The sequence below is a fragment of the Ctenopharyngodon idella genome, chromosome 20 (genome assembly GCF_019924925.1).
Source record: "Ctenopharyngodon idella isolate HZGC_01 chromosome 20, HZGC01, whole genome shotgun sequence".
NCBI classification, from domain to species: Eukaryota; Metazoa; Chordata; class Actinopteri; order Cypriniformes; family Xenocyprididae; genus Ctenopharyngodon; species Ctenopharyngodon idella.
In genome coordinates this window covers 26359421-26386139 of record NC_067239.1, presented here as the reverse complement: position 1 = coordinate 26386139, position 26719 = coordinate 26359421, and the positions used below count along the sequence as shown (strand labels likewise).

General features: G+C 37.1%; 1 protein-coding gene across 2 annotated transcripts in view; it reads right to left on the bottom strand.

Annotated features, from left to right (window-relative positions):
- man1a1 (mannosidase, alpha, class 1A, member 1) overlaps positions 1–26719 on the bottom strand; it is a 137079-nt gene that overhangs the window by 71671 nt on the left and 38689 nt on the right. For both annotated transcript variants that reach the window (XM_051874098.1, XM_051874097.1), the window contains exons 2-3: positions 18822–18918; positions 6271–6386 (exon numbers count right to left, since the gene is read on the bottom strand). In XM_051874098.1, coding sequence (XP_051730058.1) covers positions 6271–6386; positions 18822–18918 — 213 coding nt within the window. The remainder of the gene's footprint in view (positions 1–6270; positions 6387–18821; positions 18919–26719) is intronic.

The window sequence follows — 26719 nt, the reverse complement described above, 5'->3', positions numbered from 1 at the left end:
AAGGGTACCTCGATGCATGTTACACGAACAAAACATCACTCACAGGATACAGAGCTATAAAGAGAAGATGCTTCAGAGATCATCTTCAAATAAAAAAAAAAATAAAAAAATCTAATATTTCAACAGAAAACCTCTTTGATGTTTTACTTTCATCCTAATTTACCCGCAGTCGAGAATACTTTTCACGCTATTATGTCTCTAACAATATGTGACCCGTGCTGGCAAAGTGAGTCGGAATGCACACAGCCTAATTACAAGCTACATGCAAAACAAGTCAAAAATGTCAATTTGTCATTTTGGTCGAATTTGAGGTTTTCACAAAAATGAGTTCATTAAGCCCTCGTCTAGTGATCCAAATGCTTCAAATAGCAATTAAACATCTAAAAGTATCTTTATTTGTACGTTTTATGAGAGGAGTACCCGAAAAAAAATCAGTTTTTCTCTGCTCACTTCACCATTTGCGCTTCCTCTCAGCACAAGTTTGGTATCGTTTTAAAGCGCAGCATTCCAACTTTCTGAATATTCAAAGTGAATTTTTGATGGCAAGAGTCTGAACCAATGAAATGTGATTTGTAAGCATCATGCTGATGTAAATAAAATGGTCTAACTCACGCTGACTGACAGATCCGAAGCGTGCGCACAAATATTGAAGTAAAATATTAAAAAACAAAGTTGAATATATGTTTCTATATATTTTTCCTATAGGTATTTGGTTTTGACGAGGTGTGCGCGCCAAATTAGATGTTATTAACAGGGATTTTAAGGTATGGTTGTTAAGTGATTTTGTTTTGGAACCTTCAGAAAACTTTAACTCGATTTTTCTCAAAGTTGACTTTGCTGACTATCGACTTTAAACAGTCATTTGTTCTCTGATTCCAACAAATCATACATCATTTTGAAGGGTTTTCGACAGAGATTGTGCAAATAACAATAGCTCATTTTTGAAAATTTGCTCATCGTGACTCATTTTGCCAGCATGGGTCACATATGATTTCAAATATAGTATATTTTAAACCAATTAGAACAATTGTATATAATGTAATATACTGTATTTTAAATCATATGTCAACTCTGGATATCTGGAACTCTGGAACTCAGCACAATTCTGATTATTTACAGTACTTTATTATATATTTAAAACACTATAATAAATGAATAAATTTAAGTACATATAAAAAGCAATAAAAAATATATATATTTAATTCAATTCTTTATTTATGTTTAATTTCTTATTTCTCATTCCAATTGTAATATATCTTTATGCATCTAAAATTCATGCATAGCCCATGTTTACATTGCATATAGGTAATGTTCTCTTACTGGTGCAGAGTGCCAATTTGATAAAAGGTGGTACTAGGCCTCAAAAGATTGAGAATCACTGTTTGAAAAAAAAAGATGGGGATTTAAACAAACTGAACTCAACCAAACAGCAGTTTTAGCTTTACATTATATTGCATCAATATTTCAGATGCTGCAGTCTGGCACCTGTGGCATGAAACCGCAATTCTTATTTAGCCTTTGTCATGTGATGTTAAACAGTCTGACCACAGAAAGACATCTGTGGTCTCATTAGATGGTTTATGAGGTGAAATATTTGCGTCTCTGCACTGTCTCTGGGCAACCAAACAATAATGACCTACTTATTGCTTAGCATAGACAAACTGCTATAATACACCATCAAAACAATTTTATAAAAGGTGCACAGGCGGCACCGCAGAGAAATATATTGCCTCACATTGGTAAATATCCGGTTCAGGGCAAGATAAAAGGCTGATATCTAGGGGTGGTTAGGGGTGTTATGAGGGGCTTTTGCACCAGGTAGTTATAAGAACTCAGCTATAGGAACTAGCCACCAGGGTGGTCCCCCAAAACTAAATTTCTCTTGAGGGACATTTACCTGGTTGCATTTGCACTAACAGTAGGAACTGACGTAAGCTGGCCAACAGTGACGTCATTTAACAACGTCAACAACTAGAGGACGGAGGACGGAGTGATCGGAGCTGTGATTTTTTGTGTGACAATGGAGATGGAATGTAGACGTATAAGTTATGCGATTACAGCAAAAAGGAGAGCTAAGAGGCAAAATCTCCAACAACTTGCAGATCTACATTTGGCAGGTAAATCCTATCTATCGCTGTTTTCCATGTTCATGGAGTTAGTTCATGGAGTAAGTATATGTAAACTGTGTTTACACGGTGGGTGGCGGTGTTTTGTATGGCATGCGTTCAGCCAGTCAACAAACACTTACGCCACTGGTAGTCCAGTGCGAACATGCAAAAAAGCAGGAACTTCCACCAGTAGGTATAGGAACTATGAAAATGTTCCTCTGGTGCAAAAGCCCCTATGGAGAGCCTCCTCTCAAATGCTTAAATGGTTCCAGTTGCAACAGGGCACCAGATGTTTCCAGATGAAGGCTCAACCCTTTTGTGGGTCATAGAGGGACCTGTCAGGAACCGGCACAAAAAGACCATGACAAAGGCTTTCTTGTATATGTCAACTTGGAGGAAAAAAATAAATAAAATGGGGAAATGAAGTAAATATTGTAAGCTCCTCCTTGATAAAACTGGCCAGAACTATTTGTGAACCAATTGTAAAGCCTGAGAATGTCCCTTCTGCTGTGAAATAGACTGGCTTGTAAAACAAAAAAGTGGGTCAAAAACATCCAAAAAACCTCCATAAGATGAGTCAGAAGTTCACTTTTGAGTCTTGTGCAATCTTCTCCCTGCACACATGAATATGTACAAAGTCAATAGGGAATCAGTAAAAGTTAGTAGAGGCAAAAGCAGCGATGCAAAACCTCCACTGACTCTGCAACTCTGCAATTATTAAAGAGCTGCCTAGCCAGGACTTTGCTTCGCTTAGAAAAATATAAAGCTAACCGAATCACTGATATTGATGAGGAAAGGGGAGGGTGGGGGATGATATGGCTATTTAAAAAAAAAAAAACATCTGCAACAGACAGGAATACAGTTATGATACAGACTAGATGTCGAACAAAATAGTTTTTGTTATGGTCAGTACTGATTCAGATTATTTTTGTGCGCATTAATAATTTTAACTAATTAGATTTTAATTAATTAAATGAACGCATTCAATTTACAGCCCTAATAATAATATATTGTTAATATTGTTAAACGGTATGGTTATTATTATTATTATTATTATTATTAATTATTTAATCATTTTTATGCCATTATATTTATGGAAAGCAAAGAATAAAAATTCTAATAAAAGCACAATAAACCGTGAAAGAGAACTGAATTCAGTACTGACAGGCGGCTTTCTGTGGCGCACATCCGAAGAGCAAGTGTGCTGAATTCATTTCACTTTCATGGCTTACTGCAATTGAACGGTCAAAAACACACATTTATGTGTCAAAATGCCCGTCTTGGTGAGAGTATTCATGTAAACACAGTCAGTTATGTCTAAAGGGAAAGTAATTGGGTAAAATCATCATTATATTGGATCTTTCATAGCTTTATTAAGAATCTGTGTGTAATTCATACAGCGCAATTCATACTATGCAGGGCACCATCGTGTATGTTACGTTAGAACGGAGGCCCACTGTCTCTGACTTTGAAAACCCCTACTCTAATGCATACTTCAGATGAGCCTGCACTAGAGAGAACGGAGAGGGATGGACACAATGAGCCACACTGTGCTTGAGTGCTGTATCTAATGGTATGTCTCTGATTGGTAAGCCTTATAAAAAGGGAAGGCATTTTCTATTTATATGCTTTTGATGAGGTTTTTCGATCCCCCAGCAGTATAGTGTCTCTGTCTGAAAGGTTATCTCAGTCGGGTTTGAGTCCAGTTGGGATTTGTGGTCACTGCAACACAGCGGTCTTTTACAGCAGTCGATGAATCTGACCTTCGATGATGCTGGCTTTTACAGGAATAAAAGAATCCCACAGTATAAAAGACGAGAGATCAGTTCTATTGATACAGTGAAGTGGCTCTCCTCCTCCGTTCTGCTCCAGGGTCGGATTTCTCTGTAAAGCAATCTGATCATAACTTGTAAAACAACCGAATGTGGTAATGAGGATTCAGGAATGACCTGATTAAACCAAAAATGCTGGACAAATAAAATATTGAGATTATGTGCAAGGATAAACAAAGATTAAGCATATCTCCTAATATAATCAATGAGTTGCCAAAGAGATTTGACCACTTTGGGGAAACCTTTGAACCGATCTGAAACAGTACTCAGGATGATCATGTAAGCTCGATTCGCAGATAGCCTTTACTTAGATAAACACCTTTTAGCTTCTCAAAGATAACCGGATGATAGCGGAGGTCAAATAAAGCAGCATGACTAAACTTCCAATGGCTACAATTATTCAAGTAAAAAAAGGCTTTCGTGCATCAGAAACGAGTTGCTTAGTATTCCAGAGACAAGCTGAATATTAATAAACGTTTCACAGGGGATTTTTGTGGACTCTTTCATTGTTGGAATTGCTTGAGGGTAGAAAGAAAAGCCTTTCAATTAAAAGTTGTTTAACACTCTTCATTAAAGCATTGGACCCAGATACAGTTTTCTCTCTTGCCTTAAATTGAGGCGGTAGGATGTACTGAAGAACTTCCGATGCTTAACTAATGGTAAACCCCTGCAGAATGTCTAATGAAATTACCTCAATAAAGAGCCACATCAAACAAAGCATCATTTTTGCCCACCTTATCCTGCATGTGTTGTGTCTTAATTTGCTCATAAACTTTGTTTGGTAATTTCTGGAGTGATCTGCATGAAGTATTGATTTCCTTTTGCTATCCACTTCCATTGTCTTTATGATTAATCAGATTTATGCCTTCAGTGCTGGTCTCAGTTCTATTCTCCCTACTGGGTGCAGTTCTGAAGATGAAATAGTTCAGCACGTCTTATATTATTGAAGAAGCACTGATGTTCATAAAAGGCTGACAATTCCAGCTCTAAAGTCTAGTTGGGTGAGTCACATTCAAAGCAGAAAATAGCTGATATACTCACACCTGTGAACACACTTTTTTATAATCATCATAATTATATGTGAATTCTCCATTTAAATTGTAAACCCCTTGCTGTTAATGAACTACTACTCGGTAGAAGAATTATTTAATGTAAATATTAGTACTAATAAATGTAATTTTTTTAAGCAAGTCTTTTATACTCACCAAGGCTGCATTTAGTTGACCAAAAATGCAGTAAAAACATTAATATTGTGAAATATTATTACAATTTAAAATAATTTTTCTAATTTAATATATTTATATATTTATAAATTTATTCCTGTGATGGCATGAAGCTGAATTTTCAGCAGCCACATGATCTTTCAACGATCTTTCTAATATGTTGATTTGGTTGTCAAGAAACACTTCCTATTATCAATGCTGAAAACAGTTTTTGTTTTCGATAAAGTAAAAAAAAAAAAAAAAAAAAAAAAAGCATTTATTTAAAATAAAAATCTTTTGAAATACACATGTCCTCATCGCCTCTTTTGATCAATTTGACCAGTGTCCCTTCAAAGAAAAAAAAATCTTTTGAATAAAATGTTTTGAATGGTAGTGTGAATAAGTATAAATTTATTTAGTCGTAATTTAGTTTTTCATGATAATTTTCCATTCTCTGACCCCCTTTTTTGCTACAAATTGCATGTAAAATGAAAAACAAATCTGCTTTCTTCATGTCTGCTTGCACATTAGCTAAGGGTTTATTTTTACGCCTAAATTGTTTTTAACCACATCCTTCAATAACAGACACTCTTGCTAAGCTGTATTATATTGTAACAGGAACACAAATCAACATGAACTGAAACGTTTCAAACATTTTTCATAAAAAGATCATACAGAAAATGTTTCCTCACGATAGGACCCATTTAAGTCATGCTGACATGATTGTTTTTGGGTGAAAAAAAAAAAAAAAAAAAACAGGAGTCTAAAATCAAAATTTAGTGTTGAAAAATGGCTGAAAGCATGAGTCAGAAGATAGTTTTTGAAGCTTGGAGATGTTTTTGTTGTTGGCTCAGATGTGAATGTCTCCTCATATACTAACACCAGACTCATGAGTCAGAGTCTTATTGTCTGATTAACAAGCGATGATGCTAAGAGCTCTCCAGAAGAGCGAAGGTCGACATTCTGTCAGCACTGGAGACGACGCAGACAAGTTTTCAAAGCCTTATCAAAAAGTCATTATTTTGATTGAGTTGTATCATTCAGGGGCAGTTTTATAGCAAAGAAGTATTTGTACGGATAAAAATCAACTGGATCATTAGAAATATGTATAACAGGCTTGAGTCTTACCATGTTAAAGTCTAGGTTCCTTTCCACCCACTCGGTAGCAGCATCAAATTCGTCATACATCTCCATAATGTAGAGCGTGTCCAGTGCATCCACAATAGTGGCTCCTTTGAGACTACCTGTGGATAAATATGACAACAAACCAATTTGAGAAGAATTCCTGTGGGGTTACCTCTAGGATCAGAGTCTAGAGGTAGCTTGAAATAAACCGATAGCTTTATGATAAAGACCTCAGAGCCTCAGAGATATGGTCACTAATGCCCTGCCTAAGGGAAAATCCTCTGTCGAGAGCAAACAAACCACAACTACAACCAGTAAAAACCTTGCAAGTCAACACCCTCAAAGGAAAGGTTAAGATGAACAAATCAGGCCATGTCAGATTACTTCAGTATTTTAGAATATGACACAAAAACAACATCCTGGATAAAAGAAACATAGATGCTCAATAACTCTCTAGTACTGTCATATACAGTGTAGATAACACATATAGGGCCCTATCATACAGCCAGCGCAATGAGGTGCCAGGCGCGACGCAAGTGTTTTTTGCTAGTTTCAGCCCGATACAGTTATCATTTTCACGTCGTACACCACGTTGTTTAAATAGCAAATGCATTTGTGCCCATTTGTGTGCCCATGGGCGTGCTGGTCTGAAAACGAGGTGTATTCAGGTGCATTGTTGGCGTGTTGCTATTTTGAGGCAACCGAAACAGACTGCGCCATCGACCAACTGAAACCTTGTCTAAAGTCAATGCCGCAATAATTTTTTTTTTTTGTTATTTAAAGAGCGCTTTAGTAATATGCACCTATAAGCGGGTGCACAACGCGCTTATAGCCAATAAGTGCAACCAATGAGACTCTGATTGGTTTATTGCCTGTTACGCCAAAAACACACCCATTATTCATTAAGAAAATAGGGACAAGACCATGCGCTTAGATCGTTAAAATAGGGCCCTTAGCCTTTCATACACTTGGACTTGGGCTCCTCATATGATGTGAATCATTTTATCATGAACACTGATTGTGGATCCACTAAACACTGGAACACTGATGACTTGAATACCCGCAATACGTCTGCAAATTAAAATGCAGCTGTTACATAATATAATTAATATGATATGATGAAAAACCTTTAATATCGGGTTGACTGACCCAACACTGTAAAAAAAAAAAAAAAAAAAAAAAACAACCCAGCAAATGGGTTAAATTATAAAACCCAGCATATGTTCTGTCCAGTATTTACCCAGCGCTGGGTTTCCAAATAACCCAGAAATGGTTGTTTTTAACCCAGCAATTTTTTGAGTGAACGTGTGCACTGGAAGCTTCGTTTACAGAGAAAAATTCCTTGTGTGTGCACGCAAGTACACTTGGTAATAAAGCTCCCTCATTCTGATTCTAAATTTTATCAATACGTACAATTAAAGAAAAAGAGAGCAACAATTGATCGGGAGAAAAGGGAGAAATAGGATTAGGATTACTATGTTTCAGAGCATGTGCACTTGGCCATGGTTTCAACGCTTCTGTTTTTTTTTATTTAAAGCTGCAGATTTCATTTTGTCCCTGTAATACAAACAAATAAAAAAATAATCCGTAGTAACTACCAATCTGTCTTATTTTAGGTCATTTCGCACAACCATTTTAGGCATTATTACCCAGAAAGATTCTCCGACAACATTATAAAAAGAAAAAATAATGCAGCTAATTAAGGTGCTGATGTTATGAAACACAAATTTAAGGGGGAAAGGGAAGGAAAACAATAGCATATGGTAACTGGCACACTCCTCAACAACAACAAAAGACATTCATTTGTAGTTTTTGCATTTGTACTGATTACGAACACAGCAGGCTGGGCGACACTGTTTTTTGTACTTTAATTATTAGTCTGGCACTGCATGTAACCCTCTTCAAGAAATTCAAAGCTGCCAACCAGCTGTGTTTCTCATTTAACAGTTCTGGCTCTGTCTAGTGATGTTGAAGACACTACATGACAGAATTATTGTGTGCAATATTTGTACGCAACATCTCAAACACCTCCTGCAGAGCATTCACACATCTTTTCCACATTTGGTGTTGCCAGAGCCAATGAAATGATGAATAATCTCCCAAGAGAGAATGCTATTAAGTTATTGCAGGAGTTAGACAGCGAGAAGTTTTTGAACAGGAAAAAAAAAAAAAAAGAATGTCTGATAAAGCTTGCACAATTCTGGCTTTTCTTTATAAAAAAAAAAAAAAAAAAAAATGTATCTCAAAAGAAAAAAAGTGTATCTCACTTCTAAAAATCTGTCAGGAGAAAAACATGAGAAATGACTCTCAGTTGGGTTTAAAACATGTGGGAGATGCAAGCATGCCATACCCCCCTAATTTCCACCTCCAAGAAGAAGACCACGACGAGGTGTCAAACGAAACAGAAAGAGGAAACAGGATGTGATGACCAGATAAAACACCATAAAAATGTGCAAACTGCCCCCCTTTTGTTCCCTACAGCAACACTCTTCTTTAGGCAGAATAGTCTCTGTGCTGCTGAATCACACCGTCATAAAAGTTCCAGTTTTTACGATATGATGTGGCCTTTTCAACTCAGACTACCTTGGTCTAAAGTCATTATTCTACCTTACAACTACATTAGTGTAACCACAGTCAGCTCACATTCTGCTGAAGCCAAAAATTTTCATATACCTTAAACAGAATCCTCAGTACACATAAGATGCAAACAGTAAGCAAATATTGTGTTCTTTGCAGGGAACGATGCAAATCAAAATACCCTTCAGGGCAGAAACTGCACTGAAGGTAAAAGGACAGCACATTTGTGCACTGTGAACAAGCCCTTGAGGACTCAAACCCCAGTGAGGAAGTGTGAGAAGGTCATAAATCACTTCACTATGAAGCTTTCCGATACAGCCCTCGGTTAGACATTCACGTCCCAAAAGCTTTTCCCCTACATGACTGGTTTTACCCTCTGAATGCTGACCCAAATCAGGACTATACAATCTTATCCACAGGGAAGTCCACTGCACAGATTTAGGATAGATTCTTAGGCACTATACACAGACCTTATCAATTCCAATTACACTGGTAAGTTACAAACCAGGCACTTAATGACCCGATAAAGCCATCCACCGTCATGAATCCTTGCTGAACATGATGAGAGCATGTTGTGACCTCAGGTTAGAGGTGATGGGAGACCTGCCTGCTTGCCATTCAATACAAAGACTTGATCTTATCAACGTTCTACCCCTTGAGAAGGCTGTGGATCGAAGACGATAACAATCCAACGTCGAAAGCACAATCATCTATTGAACCATCTTCCATCCCAGTGCATACTATGGTTTAATCAATGAGACCAACAACTGGCCATTCTAAAGCAGGGGAAAAACAAACAAGAAACAAGCATTAAAGGCCTTCTGAAGCGAAGAGATGGGTTTTTGTAAGAAGAATATCCATATTTAAAAAAAAAAAAAAAAAAAAAAAAAACCTTTATAAACTATAATAACTAGCTTCTGGCAAACGGCTGTACGCATCTAGTTGTGGCGGGAATGCAATCTCTGATGCGACAAATGCGGAAGCGCAAGGGATAGAGCAAAACAAAACACCGGCCATGAATTAAAAGTCTAAAATGAGAATTTATAAAGAGAGAAGTCGGAGGATTTCGATATAAGAGAACAGGAGCTTGAGTTTGTTGCACAGCCTTATTTGTTTGAACCGCAAGAGCTTACGCTACTCCTACATCCTATGTTAATTTGATACATACGGACGTTTGCTAGTTATTATAATTTATAAAGTTAAATATGGATATTTTTCTTTCAAAAACCACACCGCTTTGCTTCAGAAGGCCTTTATTAACCCCCTGGAGCCGTATGGATTACTTTTATAATGGATGGATGCACTTTTTTGGGCTTCAAAATCGCGAGCGCCATTCACTACCATTATAAAGCTTGGAAGAGCAAGGATATATTTTAAAAACAACTCTGATTGTGTTCGTCTGAAGAACACCTAGGTCATGTACACCTAGGACGGCTTGAGGGAGAGTAAATCATGGGATAATTTTCATTTTCGGGAGAACCATCTCTTTAATGTTTGATGGTAACATCACGTGTTGGAGCTCATCTCAGCAAGGCCTGTATAACAGATGGTCGCTCATTTGGTATCTGAAAGAAAGCCATTACCAAAAGAGAACCTCCTGGAAGCGGTATTATCGAAATGAAGGTTGACCCCCAGAGCTATTTGGCAGGGAATTGACATTGGCAGCATCTGCAAGGTGGTACAATCCTGCATGTTTATTCTGGGCTGACAGATACTGGACAGTAATTCAGAGAACATTATCTGGCAGGACATTTTCAAAAGAAATGAACATTAGACCCCATGAAAATAATCAAACATGGGAAACAAAATCTAAAAGTTTATAAAGCTAACTTAATAACTTCTCAGTCAAACTCCAACAGCACTGAATTAGTATTTAAACAGTATATCTAATAATCATGTAGTCAAGGCTATGTTAATAATTTAAGCAGTTTCAATTTACATTTGATTACTTAATTTGTACATATTTATATTAATATTAAACTTCTTAAAAGAAATCTGTTAAATACATATGAAAACTAGCATTGAGAAATGTAAAATTGCTATTGGTATCAGGAAAATATGGAAGCTTTTTTTCGCCATGGAATAAACCAATTTAAAAAGGTAAATGTGACTTTTTATCTCACAATTCTGACTTTTTTCTGGCAATTTCGAGTTTACATCTCTCAGTTCTGACTTTTTTTCTCATAATTGCGTGATAGAAAGTCACAATTGTGTGTTATAAAGTCAGAACTGTGATATATAAACTCTCAAAATTCGGACTTTTTTTATCTTGCAGTTCTGACTTCTCTTCTCAGAATTGTGAGATATAAACTAACAATTCTGACTATATAACTCGCAATTGCGACTTTATATCCCGCAATTCTCAATTCAAATTTTCAATTCAATCTCAATTTTTTCAATTTTGAAAAAAAGTCCAAATTGCGAGATATAAACAATTGCGAGAAAAAAAAAGTCAGAATTGTGAGATAAGTCGCAATTACTCTTTTTATTTTTTATTCAGTGGCAAAAACAATTGAAATGTATTATATAAAACATTTAGCACATTGAATCAGTTAACTCAGTAATTGATCCGAATGATTATCTGACTTCCATTTCTATGCCAAGAACTTGTAAATTCGACTAGAGTAATTCATGAATCACTTCAAAATATTAATTAAAAAAGAACCATGAATTGGTTTTCAAATCTGACTATGTTGTTCATTTGTTTGTGCATGCAACCAGTTAGAACATCATAATAAAAAGTTGTTTTGTCTATTTGTTGTCCTATATTTTACTATGTCCTGTGGTTCTCAATATATTCAATTCAGACTACAAGCTCACAACTCAGCTAAAATATAATAATAATAATAATAATAATAATAATAATAATAATAATAATAAATAGTTTTGCTGCAGGGTTGTAGATCCAGCAGCAGGGTACTGCTACTACTGAATACAAACAGTAAAACATTACCTCCTCTAGTGACACTGCTGTAATGAGGAAAATATATAAACAGACTTTATCAGTGAACTCTGAGGACTGACACAATCTCTAGTCAGTGCTTCTAAAGCAAAATACATCACTTCAAAAATAAGATTAGGCTGGTGATTACAGCTGAAACATGAAGACTCGTCTTGCTCAGCAAGAAGCTGTTTGTAAGCACATCTCCAAGCAGCAGGATCTCAGAGCCTGCTGTGACTCTGGACGATGGGCTTCAGGCAACAAACAAAAACGCACATAACAAGCCAATGTCCATCAAAACCATGCCATGAATTTACAAAAGTGGTTGTGAGAAAATTCAGACTGGAGGATATTCCAGGCTGAACATGCAAACACCGGTGCAACACAGCTGTCTGCATCAAACCATTTAGTACCAAAGATGCTCCAATTTGTGTTTGCCAGCCGGCAGCCAACTGGCAGAAGAAAAACACACAGACAAACACTGCAAACATTAACTTAATAATCCTCTTAAAAACAGATGGGAGTTTCTTCAACAGTGGCAAATTTCAGGTCTCAAAGGTAGATTTTTATGAAAACAAACAGATTGCAACTTTTTTCTTGTTGTTTTATGAAGGTCACATTAAAATCTCAGACATTATATGAGCAGGAGACAGTTAAAAGTGAATGGGAGAAATTGCTGCTCACAATACGACAGGTTCAGTCCTGTCTTATGCTGCGTTCACACCGAACGCGTCGGGGGCGTCTGATTTACATGTTAAGTCAATGTAAACGTGCGTCTAGATGTCCTGTGGCGCGAATCAAGCGTCTAGCGCGGAACGAATCGGCCGTTGACGCGCGAATGGCGCGGCGCGAATTGAGTGTTCACGCGTCTGACGCGCAAATCGAGCGTCTGACGCCCTAGAAGCAGAGTTGAAAAATTTGAACTTTGGCGAATATTTGCGGCGCGTTAACCAATCAGGGACTCTGCTTTGGTAGTCACGTGTTTATGACGTGATCAGCGGTGGAGACCAGAACAAAGATGGAGGACAAATTAATAGTCGCTGTGTGTGGCCACCCTGAGCTCTGTGATGTGTCATCATATTTTTATCAAGACAGGAATAAAAAGGACCTTGCCTGGAAGAGGATAAGCGAGGAAATCGGACAATCTGGTAAGTTGTAAAACGCTTTGCATGATTTTAGCCATCGATACTAGCCCGCCTGCTAGCTAGCAAAAGCTGGCCGGCATAACCGAGCTAAATTGCCGCTACTAGTTTCCAACTGACGAGATGACGTGTTTATTCAGAGGATCTGTGCAGAAAGAGATGGAAGAGTCTGAGGCAGAAGCAGAAGCCCCTCCCATGACGCAAATTCGCATCTGAACACACTTTGTTTAGACGCGCGAATAGAGCGAATTTGACGTGTGTCTGAAGCGTCTGACTTCAAAATGTTCAAGCGTCCAACTAGACACGTCTGACGCGAATTTGACGCGCGATTCGCGTTCGGTGTGAACGCAGCATTACATTTTCATAGCGTCTGTTTATTTACTCTAAAATGCATGCACATTAACAGAGCAAGCATGAAAAATACAGTAATTTTACATGATTTAAACTAAACTTGTACTTGACTGGAAAAAAACTGGCCAGAGGTGTTAGGGGCCATTCACATGTGAAAATAATTCATATACATGAATTACATTTTAAATTATGACCATAACACAGCAATTTTACAGCTAATAAAGTTGTCAATTGTTATATTTCATGTTATATTTTAAAATATAAATTAATAATAATAATAATAATAATAATAAAAAAAACTTATAATTCTAACTTTTATAAACTCTGCTGCTAATCCAAAGCTAGTGTACCAAAAAGCATGCTTGTCAAGAAATCTGAAGTGAGTGAAGAAAAAGAAAAGTCAAGAAAAAGCTCTGCTTCCTAACAAAGACTATTCATTTAAATTCGGAGGTTCTCTCTATAGAACAAAAACCCAGCACCTCTTCTGACCTACGTCCCAAACACACAGCTAAGCATACAACTTTTGTTTGGTCATTAATACGAGTGTGGCTATATACTGACAGAACATCATGGTTCAGCAGCCACTGCGCTAAATGAGCACACAAGGGCTTAGAGCTGAACTGACGTGTTCTTCCTCTTTCCTACCACTTATCTATGCTCTTCTGCACTTTCAAAAATTGTGATTTTTTTTTTTTTTTTTTAATTGCACAGTTCATGTCAGGAACCATCACAGAACAGTTTCATTCACTGTTGGGAAATCACAATCAGACTGGTGGACATTGTGGAGAAAAAGAATGGGGGAGGAAAGAAGGCCTTTTGCCTTTTCCCTGTGCGTTTTATTAGAGGAAGTGGTCGTGAGTGACAAGCACGTACATTCGGGAACTGCAGACAGTTCATACTGTACCTGAGTGACTTCATTAGCCAAGGCATTGTCTCATTCCCTGCTGGTCTCTTACAGAGAGATCCAGTCTGGAGTATCTGCTCCTGCTCTGTGCTGAAATGATTGGCACATGGAACAGAATGGCCAGTGTGATGGAATCAGCTATGAGAGAATATGAAGACACTAAAATCTCTATTCAGGTTAACTTTCAAACATTCTCTCGGAACACATAAGCAGTATTGCATGAGCAAAATGAGTGCTGTTGTACGAAATTCAGGAAGTGGAGTTAAGATTACGCTTCACTCCGCACTGTTCACACACTCTGGTCTGGAAAGCAGCAAACACTGACAAGCAGAGTGATACGAGCAGTAGATTCTATTAAATATCAAATGGAGTTCATCTAATCAAATCAGAGAACAACCATTGTACATTTTACACATTTTACACAGAGATTACTTTCTTTACTACGTTTACATTTATGCTTTTGGCAGACACTTTTATCCAAAGAGACTTACATTGCATTTAAGGTTTAACCCATGACCTTGGCGTTTCTAGCGCAAAGCTCTACTGTTTGAGCTCAGCCAATCACATCAGAGAATAACTATTATACATGTTAAACATTGATCTTTTTCCTGCACATCAAAGTAGGATAGTATCATGCAGTGAAATATTTATAAAAAAAAATAAATAAAAATAAAAAATAGTTTCTTTATTAGAAAGAAAATAATGTTTTAAATCAGGGACGCCAATTCAATAATTTCCATTTAAATTATTCTACCAATTAAGCCCATGTAGCCAATTTTTAAACACAATTTAAACAAATATACCTAAATATCATACCATTAAAATAACAATTAGGAATAATAAGTGCTGCACAATTTGGAAGAAAAATTAGATATGCTTTTTGGACAATGCGATGATGATAAACAATGCAATAAACTTCAATTCATCATTATTTTCAAACTTTTTGGACAATGTGATGGTGAAAAAAAAACATGCAATAAATCAATTTCAATTACTGATTAGTTTACATAAATGACATCTTAGTTATACTAATTATGGAGAGAATGGAGCTTTTAGTGATCTTTCCATTCTTCACAAAACTTTCCTCAATCCCACATATCTTGCTCAAAATATGTATTTTATACCTGGGATGTCAAAAGCACCAGTACTTCGATTAATTGCGAATCAACACTTGATCAGTGTAATCCATAAAATTATAAACTGATGAATGTCAATTCATCAGTAACACCCCTATTCTCTTTTACCGCATTCTTCTTGCTTCTATCCAAGACTATAATGTGGATTCAATGGTCTTAAACAAGCCCAGAGTGTGTGAAATATTCAAACTCACTCTAATCCACAGATTCTAAGGCCTTAATGATTTTTTTTTCATGCTTGGTTAAACGCAATTCATCAGAAATTTGCCGTATACTGCACAAGATTTAATGAACTTCAATGCAACTGAGGTCAAATACACGAGAGAAAGACCTTTGCACACCTCGTCCTCCTGTATGCGGCATGGCACAGAATACGTTTATAAAAACACGTGGCAATAATCTCACATGTCCGGAACACACAAGCAGGCATAATGTTTTGACTAAGCACTTCCATATGGCTTGACTGCAGCCTGATTTTTCTCTGCGAGCTAAAGCCCTGTGGGTTGTAAGTTGGCTGTTCTTGTGACCGCCCCAGTGATCACAATTTCCAGTGAGGTCTTACTCTGTGTCAGTGTGTGTGATCCGACCGGCCGGTATCAGCAGCTCACATCTCAGTGAGAAACGGGATCTAGAAAAGCACAAAACAGTCATTCCAGCTGCCTGGGCAGGTACAAAAACCCTGACCGGCATATTCCAGATCATCTTTTATTCAGAGCCAACGTACCATTAACCCAACCTCTAAATTTGTAACGAAAAACCCTGCCAGACAAAACGCAGCAATGGTTGAGCACGTGTTCAATGGTCTCCTGTGTTCACAGGCCATACGGCCCATGGGGCCAACCTTACTATTTGAGAAATTGACAAGCACTCAAAACTGCCTGGAAACGCACAGCACAACAAAAAAAGGTTGGAAGGCAATAGCATGTGCGAGAGCTGTCTGGCTTTGACTGACATGGGAGTCTTTTTAAAACGCACACACACGCGTCTGAGGCTGTAGTGCACAGGGGGACGTGAAGATGTACTTCTTGCCAGATTGTTATTCTGATAGTGTGTGAGCCAAATAAATTAAGACTGTATATTCTACTGGCTCGTCCAAAGCAAAATTATGGAGGTTAATCAAATGTGCGTTGTAAATCCCCGGCCTGCCCTCCAGCTGAGTACCAATTGACTATGTGGAGTTTACAACACAACAGAAGCACGTCTGATGAATCTTTCATAACACTCTCAGTCTCGATCCTGAAAAACAGTGATGTGCATGACTTACAAGATTCAGAGAACTCAATTAATTGAGAGGATATGCGGCTGGAAATTGTAGTTTGCAGTCAAACCCCACATTTTTATTTAATATTGATGCACCAAAATTCTGTCTGCATCTGAAAGTGAGTATTTTAAATTAGACTCTGTTTGGAATAAAATAAATTATATATTTTTGTGATCACTACATGAACATCTAACATCTAATATAGTATTAAAAAAAAAAAAAAAAAAAAAAAAAAAAAAAGAATATTGTGGAAAACACTGTAAAAAAAATGACCATGATTTTAACAGTGAAAGACTGTAAAAATGCTATGGTGAAAAACAGTTAATTGGTTTACAGAAAGTTTCCATACTATATACGCTGAATAACTGTACTAGATCTAACGGTACATTTACTGTAATTTTACGGCAAAATACCGTTATATTTACAGTTTTTGGAAGTGAATTTACAATGAAAAACCGTAAGTTGACATTCCCACAATTCCCTGCGTGACACTTCACATTTGATGTATTTTCGTTGAAATAACGCTGTTTCTTCTTTTTTCTAATCAGTCATATTCATTAGGGTTTTATGTTACATACAAAGTTGTTAAATTAATGCTTATTGCATTTTTAAAATTTCATGTGTTACCATGATGGTGTTTAGTGTTTATGTGATTGACACTGCTTGCACCTTCTATATATTAGTATTGTCATTCTCAGCTTGTGGAAAAGCTGCTTGTGATGAAAATTTGATTCATCATGTGACTCATCACCACTGTGATGAGGTGTATTACAAAGGTACAAAACAGATATTAGTACTTCAATAGGTTGGTAAATTAACATTATATCAGTTAATATAAATTTTACCGTAAATTTAACGGAATTTTTTTTTTTTACAGTGTGTAAAATAAACAGTTATGAGCCGTACTTATTACAATATAAACCTTTAAATTATATGGTTTTGAACTGTAAAATACAGTAAACTAAGTGCTGTCCCATAAAACCTAAAACGTTTTTTACGTTTAAATATTTTTTACAGTAAAGTTCTGGCAACCACAGCTGCCACAATTAGGGCAATAATTTTTCAGGGGATAAAATTTTAGTGCATCATTAATTTTCATCCGTAAAGCAGAATACAATAAGCTTTCCACCTGAAAAATTGGAGAAGATAAGAATCACCTTGCATGACCTCCTGTGTTATTGTGCAGTGGCCTGCAAAAGTTTCAATGGGAGGTTTTAGACAATTTTTAGCATAAATCCTTATAATTTGCAATGGCTTTGCATTGACAAGGAACAACAAAAACTATTGACAAAACATTTTAATTAAATAAAAAAAATGAATGAAGTTAGAATAAATCAAATACTAGTGCTATTTGGATTTATAAACTGCTTTCTAATTGGATTGCTTGTGTACTAAACGTAATTGTTATTCAATCAGTGAAGCTATAAAAGTGTGCCGACCCAAAAATAAATAAACCTGGGCCAAGTTTAATCCAGAAGTCCTGCATCACAGCTGTAAAGGGGCAAGTCTCACTGAGACGTGTATATTGCCTTTATCATTTGTGAAAATCTTTGGTCTTGAATGATAATTGCAAGTTACATAAATACTTATTTCTAAATGAATTAATTCTGATATTTTCCAAACTTTCAGAGTGCGTTTCCAAATTTCAAACTTTCGGAAGGCACTGTAACATTTTTTGAGAGGAGCTAAACAATGCATATTACAATATGCAGGTAGCATAACAGTGTGATATAATGTGTTGTTGCTGCATCCTCTGAGTTACTGATGTACATTACAAACCTCACAGGAAAATGGACAGTCCTTCATGAATTATTCACGGATTAGTATGCCCACTCACAACCTGTGCTTTTCAGCTTCAAAATAGAAATAGGTCGAGAGGGTGACGGGCAAAAGCAGCACAACAACATTTCTTTAGAGGGAAGGAAAACGCATTAATGCGTAAACGGTACCAAAGAGGATCAAGGTTTCGTGAAACTATATTTGTGTGGTGTGAACATGCTTTTCCCGCCCGATGCGGTCAGAAATGGTTTTGTTTGTCTTCTTGAAAGCAGAAATAGACCTAGACAGAGCTTGTGAAGTGAGACAGACCAAAGAGAAATCAAAAGCCTTTTTGATAGAGGTCACCTAACCACCTGTGCAGCTTTGATTGACAGTTCTGACTACTTACCAATTTACTGTTGAGATGTGAAGCTGTAGGTGCACAAATCAAAGTTTCAGAGAGACACTCTAGAAAGATACTCACCAAACAAATTGCTGGAGTGGCCTTGCTTAGAGACAGGACGCAGCTCATTGGAGCCCCAGGCGTAGCGCTTGTAATTTTCCCAAGAAAACTGCATCATCTGAGGAAAGAGATGAAGATGAAGAGGTTACCTATGTGACTTTTGGTTAAATGTCCTTATTGCAAAGGCAAAACATCAGAAAAATCACAGAGAAAATTGTTACAAGCACAACTGAATCACTGTTCAAGAAAGTAAAATGAATGTGTCAACTAACATACAAGGCATTGGGCTAATCAAGGATCAATATCATTAATTCATTTGATTAAGTCGACATTTGAAATGCTAAACGGATCCACTTTGGCACAAATGAACAGTGAAGAAGCACTTAATTAACAGAGGAAAATCTAAATGCTTGCATGTCTTGGATATGATTAACTGTGGATAAAAAAAAATGGCTGCGTAAACATGGTATTTTTTGTCATACACAATTTGTAGAATTAACAACTAATTAATCATTAATATCAATTAAAATTACAATGGATTATAGAAATTCCCAACAATTTCCATTCTCACAACCTTCTAAAGTGAAATAGCTGTTATTATAAAATAACATATCAAGAAGTAGTAGTTGAATCTGCTCATTCAAACACACATGAAAACATACACAAATCAGTTTTACAACAAATCACTAAAATCTTATACCACATGAACAAAATTCAGAATATATACACATGCTCGGTACAACACAAAGTCACCCTACGAGACACAACACAAGTAAAAGTGGCATTTCCCATTTGCTTCACTTTGGCACCAATTAACACACCATATGTTAAGTCTAGCTGTAAAATAACCGATGAGAAGCAATGATGTGAAGTGTGGCCATTTTCCTTATAAACCTTCTGTATGAGACATCAGAGCCAAGAAAACAAAAACAAGTGACTCATGAAACACATTATTGGAGTATAAAATGGCTAACTGAGTGATTTTGTTCATCTTTTGGGTTTGAAATCAACCTCAAATGAACGTGACAGGATTTTTCCATACACTACAGCAGTGTCTTATGATTATTCATGAGACTACTATGCTGAAGCGTGGATCACGAGAGTTTGTTCGCATGCTTTCCCCTTCAATGCTGACAAAGCAACAGGTTTTCAATCAATCATTGACTACTTTGGCATTTAATATGGGAGAGTTTTTATATTTATGAAGATGAGGACTGGGATTTGTTCGAGATGCAGTCCAACCTGTGAGTGTGTTAACTGATCAAACCACTTGTAAATAAATGTTGGGTAACACTTTATTTTAGGATCTTTTAACTAGTTGCTTATTAGCATGCATATTCCTAGAATATTTGCTGTTTATTAGTACTTATTAAGCACATATTAATGCCTTATTCTGCATGACCTTATTCTACATTCTTAATCCTACCCAATACCTAAACTTAAACTTACTAATTATTAATAAGTAGTAAATTAGGAGTTTACTGAGGGAAAAGTTGTATTTAAAAGTGAATATGTGTTTCCTATACTAAAGTGTTACCAAATGTTGCATAATAGTAATTAAAAAATGCAAAGCACATTCACATATATTGTCAATGCAAACTAAAAATGCTAACTGTTCCACACATTTAATTATGTGTATTTTTGCAATGTGTTTAAGCTTACAAAACATTTGTAAGAACCTCTGAAACTCCATTAAAGCAATTTACCTTTTTTATATTTCTCAAAACTGCACAAGACACTTTAAAGAAAAGAGCAAACAAAAATTGTGTGAATCACTGTAAGCTCGCGATTTCAAAAATACAAGAAATAGAGCAGCAAAACATTATGAGTTACCATTTCAGAGATTTCTTTCACTCAATTTGGCCAAATAAACATTTATTCTATTTTTGTTTACTAAAAACAATTAATTCTTTAGGTGGAAGAGGAAAAAAACAGCAGCAGTATTTACTAATGATGTATGCTGTGTTGAGGAAACAAAGATAAGCAGAAATACGCAGAACTCATTATTCACTGTGACAGGATGACGCTGATGATCCCAGAGAAACAATGATTGAAGAAGGACAAAATATTCTCAGTAATTTGTGCGTCAAATAATCCACTTCCAGCTCATCCATTCTAAAACTCACAAGAAAAACTGTTTTTAGACCAGTCTTCACACTCCCCAGGGGTGCCAGTTAGCAGGTCAAGAGAAACAGACCTGCTGTTCTCCCAGGAGAGCGTCAGACAGCACCAAAGAGAGAAAAAAAGCTCTTGACACACACTCCTCTGCCTGGATAAAGTCATTTGCAGCCTCGGCACAGTCTTCGAATACCAGCCAACTGGCTCCATTGAAATTAGATCAGTTTATCGACTGCTGGCCTAACTTTAAGTGTGTCCTAATCATGTAACTCTTTGCTTTCAAAGATAGCCACTCAACACCAAAACACTGATTGAAAAAGAAAAGATAAAAGAAGTGAAAACAAAAGTCTTTAGCTGAGGACTCCAGGCTAGAGAGAAGCAGATAGACAAAGCTGTCCTGCATGCCTCCTAACTGGTTGGGAAGATGAACTGTATTTATTCTCACCAGTGTTTCCTTCACCACCATTCAGTAGAATCACTGTGCTGCTGAATCTACAGCCCACGGCAAAAAGAAATATTGGTATTTTAGTTCATTGTATTATGAGCTTTGAGTTTGAATTCAAGTCACCCTAAAACTGAGTGCGACACGACACTGCGTTCTGGTTGCAATCAGTATAGACTAGGGATGTGCAACAGCGACCGAGTACTCGAGTACTTGACCGTGACAGCGACGATCGATCATGTAAATGATGATTGAAATGTATTTTTTCTTTTTTCTCCTGATTGGTTATAGCAGCACTTTGGCCTCGAAGTCATGTAGTGATGTCTAGTTTCACTTTGACAAGATAGATGAAAATACAGTTCAATGCAAGCTGTGCAGCGCCAAGCTTTTATATTGTGCTGAAAATATCCTTTAAATTCTATTCATAATTAATTCAGCAATAATCATCAGTGATTTTCATACTGTAAAATAACATTTTGGTTGATCAGAAAGTGCAAATTGAATCCAAAATATTGCTGAAATATTAGTTACATTTTTAAAGCACAATCGGAGTTACACTTTCGGTCAAACTCACGTTTGCATTCGCAAACCTTTTTCCCTAGTATAGACCCCATTTTTCAGTTAAACATTGTGACTTTTTTTGTGAGCGGAGCTTAGGCGGAGGTAGAACGATTCCCCTGACCGCTGTCGTCGGTTTATTTGTGTGGCGATAAAACGCAATACAATTTTAAATTGGAGCCTGTACTCAATTGATTCTGGCTGACAAACTAGCTGGTTTGTATTGGCCGCCTCCAGTTTTCGCTTTGCTTTGCCTCCAGCTAACCCCGTGATGTAATTGTGAATGTAACGTAACGAACGTAAACTTCGCCTGTTTTTGTTTCATGGCTGGTAAAAAAAAAAAAAAAAAAAATTGTTTTGGCCGGTACATTTTCTTAAGTCAACGGCCATTAGCAGGTGTGGCAAAAAGTTAGTTTTAGGCCCTGCTTTGGATGTTAAAACTCATATCTAAAATAAAAGCTGCATTTTCAGTGAATCAGTCTGAATGAAAATTCACTGAATCAGAGTGATTACTAAGTAAACTGACTCCCTCAGTCATTTGGTCACGTCTTACATTAACTGATCTGTGAACTGTTATGGCGTTGATTTTGTGAGAGACTCAAGCATGTCTACATCCTAAATCAGTTTAAATCCAAACACAGATTCTGCTTTATTGAAATTGCTTTTTCGAGAAGATTTTAATACCTGCAAATTCTAATATGTCCAGCGTAATCCTATCATGTGTAGATGTGCCTGCCATCTGTCTGCAGCGCTCTGGCTGAGCGGTTTCCGTCTCTCAGACGGCAACGGGCGCCAGTGACGTCAACGAACAACAAGGTTATGGCCCACATGTGATTAGTGTGGTGGTGGCGCCCAAAAGGGTCGGGTCAGAACATGGTGCAAACAGTACACAGAACCTCAGACAACCTTCAGTGGATGAAGCACAAGCAGAGAGGAAGCGTGAGGTCTGGCTGCCCGGGAACTGATGCTGAGTGGTTTATGTCAGATAAGCGGAGAGGACAGGTGCCATATGAACCTGGTGAGGATGCTGGAAATGAGTTCAGCTAGCTTTTGCCTTGCTCTTCCTCTCACACAGTTCTGGATGACAATACACCCCATGGACTGCCAAACAGATCAAACAGCTGCCATAAGGTTGACATGCTCAGGAGCATGTGCTCATTCCTAGAGGACCATCTCTTTCTGAGAATATGCTGAAAACAGAGTGAAGAGACACAGAACGACAGACAGACACACACACACAGATAGACAGATAGGGCTGTGCGACTAATTAAAATCATAATAAAATCGTGACCTTGCGCAACTTCTAAACCGCAGAAAGCACAAAAAAAAAAAAAAAAAAAAAAAAAAAAAACTAATCCTACACATTTCAACGGCTATGTGTGCGTGTGCATGTGTGTGCGTATACATACACACATATACACAAAGACTAAAATATAAATAATATAACAAAAGGAAAACTTGTTATTGATGAACCTTTCTAATCAAACAGATGGTTGTTGAACAACTGTTTTAATGTTTTTCCTCCAATCTTGTGAACTGGGTATTGTGTTCCATTTGCAGTGCGGAAATGACTCAGGCTTCCTGTCTTAAGGGAAATGGAGAGGAAGTGGGGTTGGCATAAGAGGCTAAAGAGGGGTAAATGGGATCTGGAAAAAAAGAGAAGGTTTAGGTCAAACAGAAAAAGAGAGAGAAAAGAAAAATGAACAGTGTGATCTTGGCAGAATGAAATGGCAGCAAAATGTGCTTTTGTATTCTATAAAGGGTGAGAAAAAGAGAGACAGAACCCTGCAATCTGCACGCTAGCAGATGCACGAATGCTAAAACAGAAACCGTTACAATATCAGCGCTTGGTAAAATTCACACATCTCCCACCCTCCATATACAGTCGCTGCTTCATTCTGCCTTTTATCTTGTGCATGTTAATTTTAAGCTCTCCCACTCAGTTACTTTCTATTTCTATTGCAACAGCTGCCCGCAAACACTGCACATTCAGCCCCTCCTACTGTACCCGCCTGCCCGTTCCCAAACCCTTCATCTCTCATCGTAACACCCCTTAATATCCCTCTTTTTTCCTGCCTCACACCACGAGAGACCAGTGCTGACTGTGCTTTTTTCCCCAGCTATAGAACAGTAGTCCAAGTCATTTAAAACTTCAAAACAACTGTTCACATTCATGGATCGGTGTTGGTTCCCAGAACTAGCATTGACAGTTTCACTGTTTCTCTGGAACCATGCACGACTATGCATGGATGCACAGAGTGTTTGTTTAAAAGCATCCAGTCGGATCAATGCCAGGTATTGAGTCTGGTTAATGTTCATTGACATAAGACTCAAAGCAGAGAGAGAGAAGCCCACTGACAATAAGACTAAGACAATAAAGAAGTATGTAAAACTAAGACAATAAGATGTATCAAAAATTAGGGCTGCCAACTTAACATGCAAAATAAATGTAAAATAATTATTATTATTCTGCAGAGCATTTTAAAATTCTATACAATTCAAAATATTTTAAATATGTAATGTATACACACACATATGCACTATATTTAAATCTTAAGTATTTTATTAATATTATAAAAAATATTATTTAAAGTGTGTATATAATACGAAATTCTGCAGATTAATTTTTTCAATTTAACACAATATAATTGAACTCCTCAAGCTTATAGTAGACTGGAATATATCAAATCCAATCGGATGCTTAAAGGATTAGTTCACTTCAGAATAAAAATTCTGATAATTTACTCCCCATGTCATCCAAGATGTTCATATCTTTCTTTCTTCAGTTGAAAAGAAATTAAGGTTTTTGAGGAAAACATTCCAGGATTTTTCTCCATATAGTGGACTTCAACGATTACCAACGGTTTGAAGATCCAAACTGCAGTTTCAATGCAGCTTCAAAGCGCTCTATACCATCCCAGCTGAGGAATAAGGGTCTTATCTAGCGTAAAAAAGAAATAAAAATGTATATACTTTTTAACCACAAATTAACCACAAATGCTTGTCTTGCACTAACTTTGCGATGCGAATTACATAATCATGTTGAAAAGGTCATACATGACTTAGGTAGAAGTACAGACCCAGCAGCAGGATAGTCCATCTCATTTTTCTCCTCAAACTTCAAAATCACATTCGCTTTGTAAACACTGGGACAGTACTTCCGCCTACGTCACACGTGACCTTTCTAACATGATTACGTAATGCGTGAAGTCGTGGACGAGCATTTGTGGTTAAAAAGTACATACATTTTTTTTTTTTTTTTTTGGAAAAGAAAATGACGTTTCACTAGATGACCCTAGAAGACCACTAGAAGACCCTTATTCCTCGTCTGGGATTGTGTAGAGCACTTTGAAGCTGCATTGAAACTGCAATTTGGACCTTCAACCTGTTGTATCCCAGCAAAGTCCACTGTATGGAGAAAAACCCTGGAATGTTTTCCTCAAAAGCCTTAATTTCTTTTCGACTAAAGAAAGAAAGACATGAACATCTTGAATGACACGGGGTTGAGTAAATTAGTGAACTAATTTTTATATTCCTATAATATCTTCATCAGGGATGAAATACAGATAAATGCTATTAATTTTAATTAATTCAATTAATGAAATGAATAGAATAGTAATTATCTCATTTTAAATTTTTGACAGCCCTACTAAAAAGCCAAACTCTTTTCAGAGTTTGTGAAAGTGCCATGTGGATGTCATCAAGATGGATGTCCTCTCATTACAGAATCTGACAACAAGGCATCTGTCTTCCTCAAACGTCTGTACAATCAAAACTGCAGAACATATTAGGTAAACCCGTTTAGCATAAAAATCTAATCAGACCCACCTGGGCATCAAGCCTGGCCTTGAGAAATCAGTTCAAGCTAAGCTGAACAAAATCATCAACTCGCTTTCATCTTAACAAAAGGATCCTCTGCTTTCACTATCACTACTTTAGACATAACATTTCACTGCAACTCATCTGACTTGCAAGTGAAATAACCAGCCATATCAAACATCTGAGCACATAATTGATTCATTCAAAGAGTTTGCAAGCTGAATCTAGGCAAATCCAAGTCAACGATACAAGCTAAGGCGTTATCCCCTGCTTTCAAACCCCAGAAAAGGTTTTGGTAACTTAATTACAACCACCACAGTCACAAGAGAGAGTATCAGAGGGATTGCATGTCTGCTACTGAGAGAATTAGGATTACGAACTGGAGTCTGTCTCCTCCTCTGCCCGATCGTACGTTCTCACAGTCGTAGATTCTTCAGCAGCTTATCGCTCGGTAAGATCTTCATCCCTTCTTTCAACACACGCAATCTGTTCCCAGCAGGCACGCGGCTTTACTCTCATTTACAACTCATTGTTTACTGCATTGGTGGTGCCGTGTTTGAAATCCACGCACTGCTGCAGCAGCTTGACGACAGGAATCAATGAACAACGTGATGCGTCTCCATTCATCGCCTGGTGGAACTTACCAAAATGGGCTCTGAATAGGCCAGAAATATGTATGCACTGTTTATGGAAGAGATATAGAGAGATAATGTGACACATAAGAGCACCAGGCCACATGCAATAGTACCTCTATCCTTCAAACCAAAGCATATTATTCATTCCCCAGCTGGCACCACGTGTGGCCTTGGCAGCTGTCACCGAGATGAAGAAAAAAAAAAACACAGGACCTTCGTAAATGAGAAAAGAATATAAAACATGATGGTGTGAGTGAGGTAAGCAAGCAAAAACGAACCCAGATCTGAAACAGAAAAGTGTGCGCCTGCTTGTTGTTTAGGGAACTCAAAGTGAGAAAATACTTCCT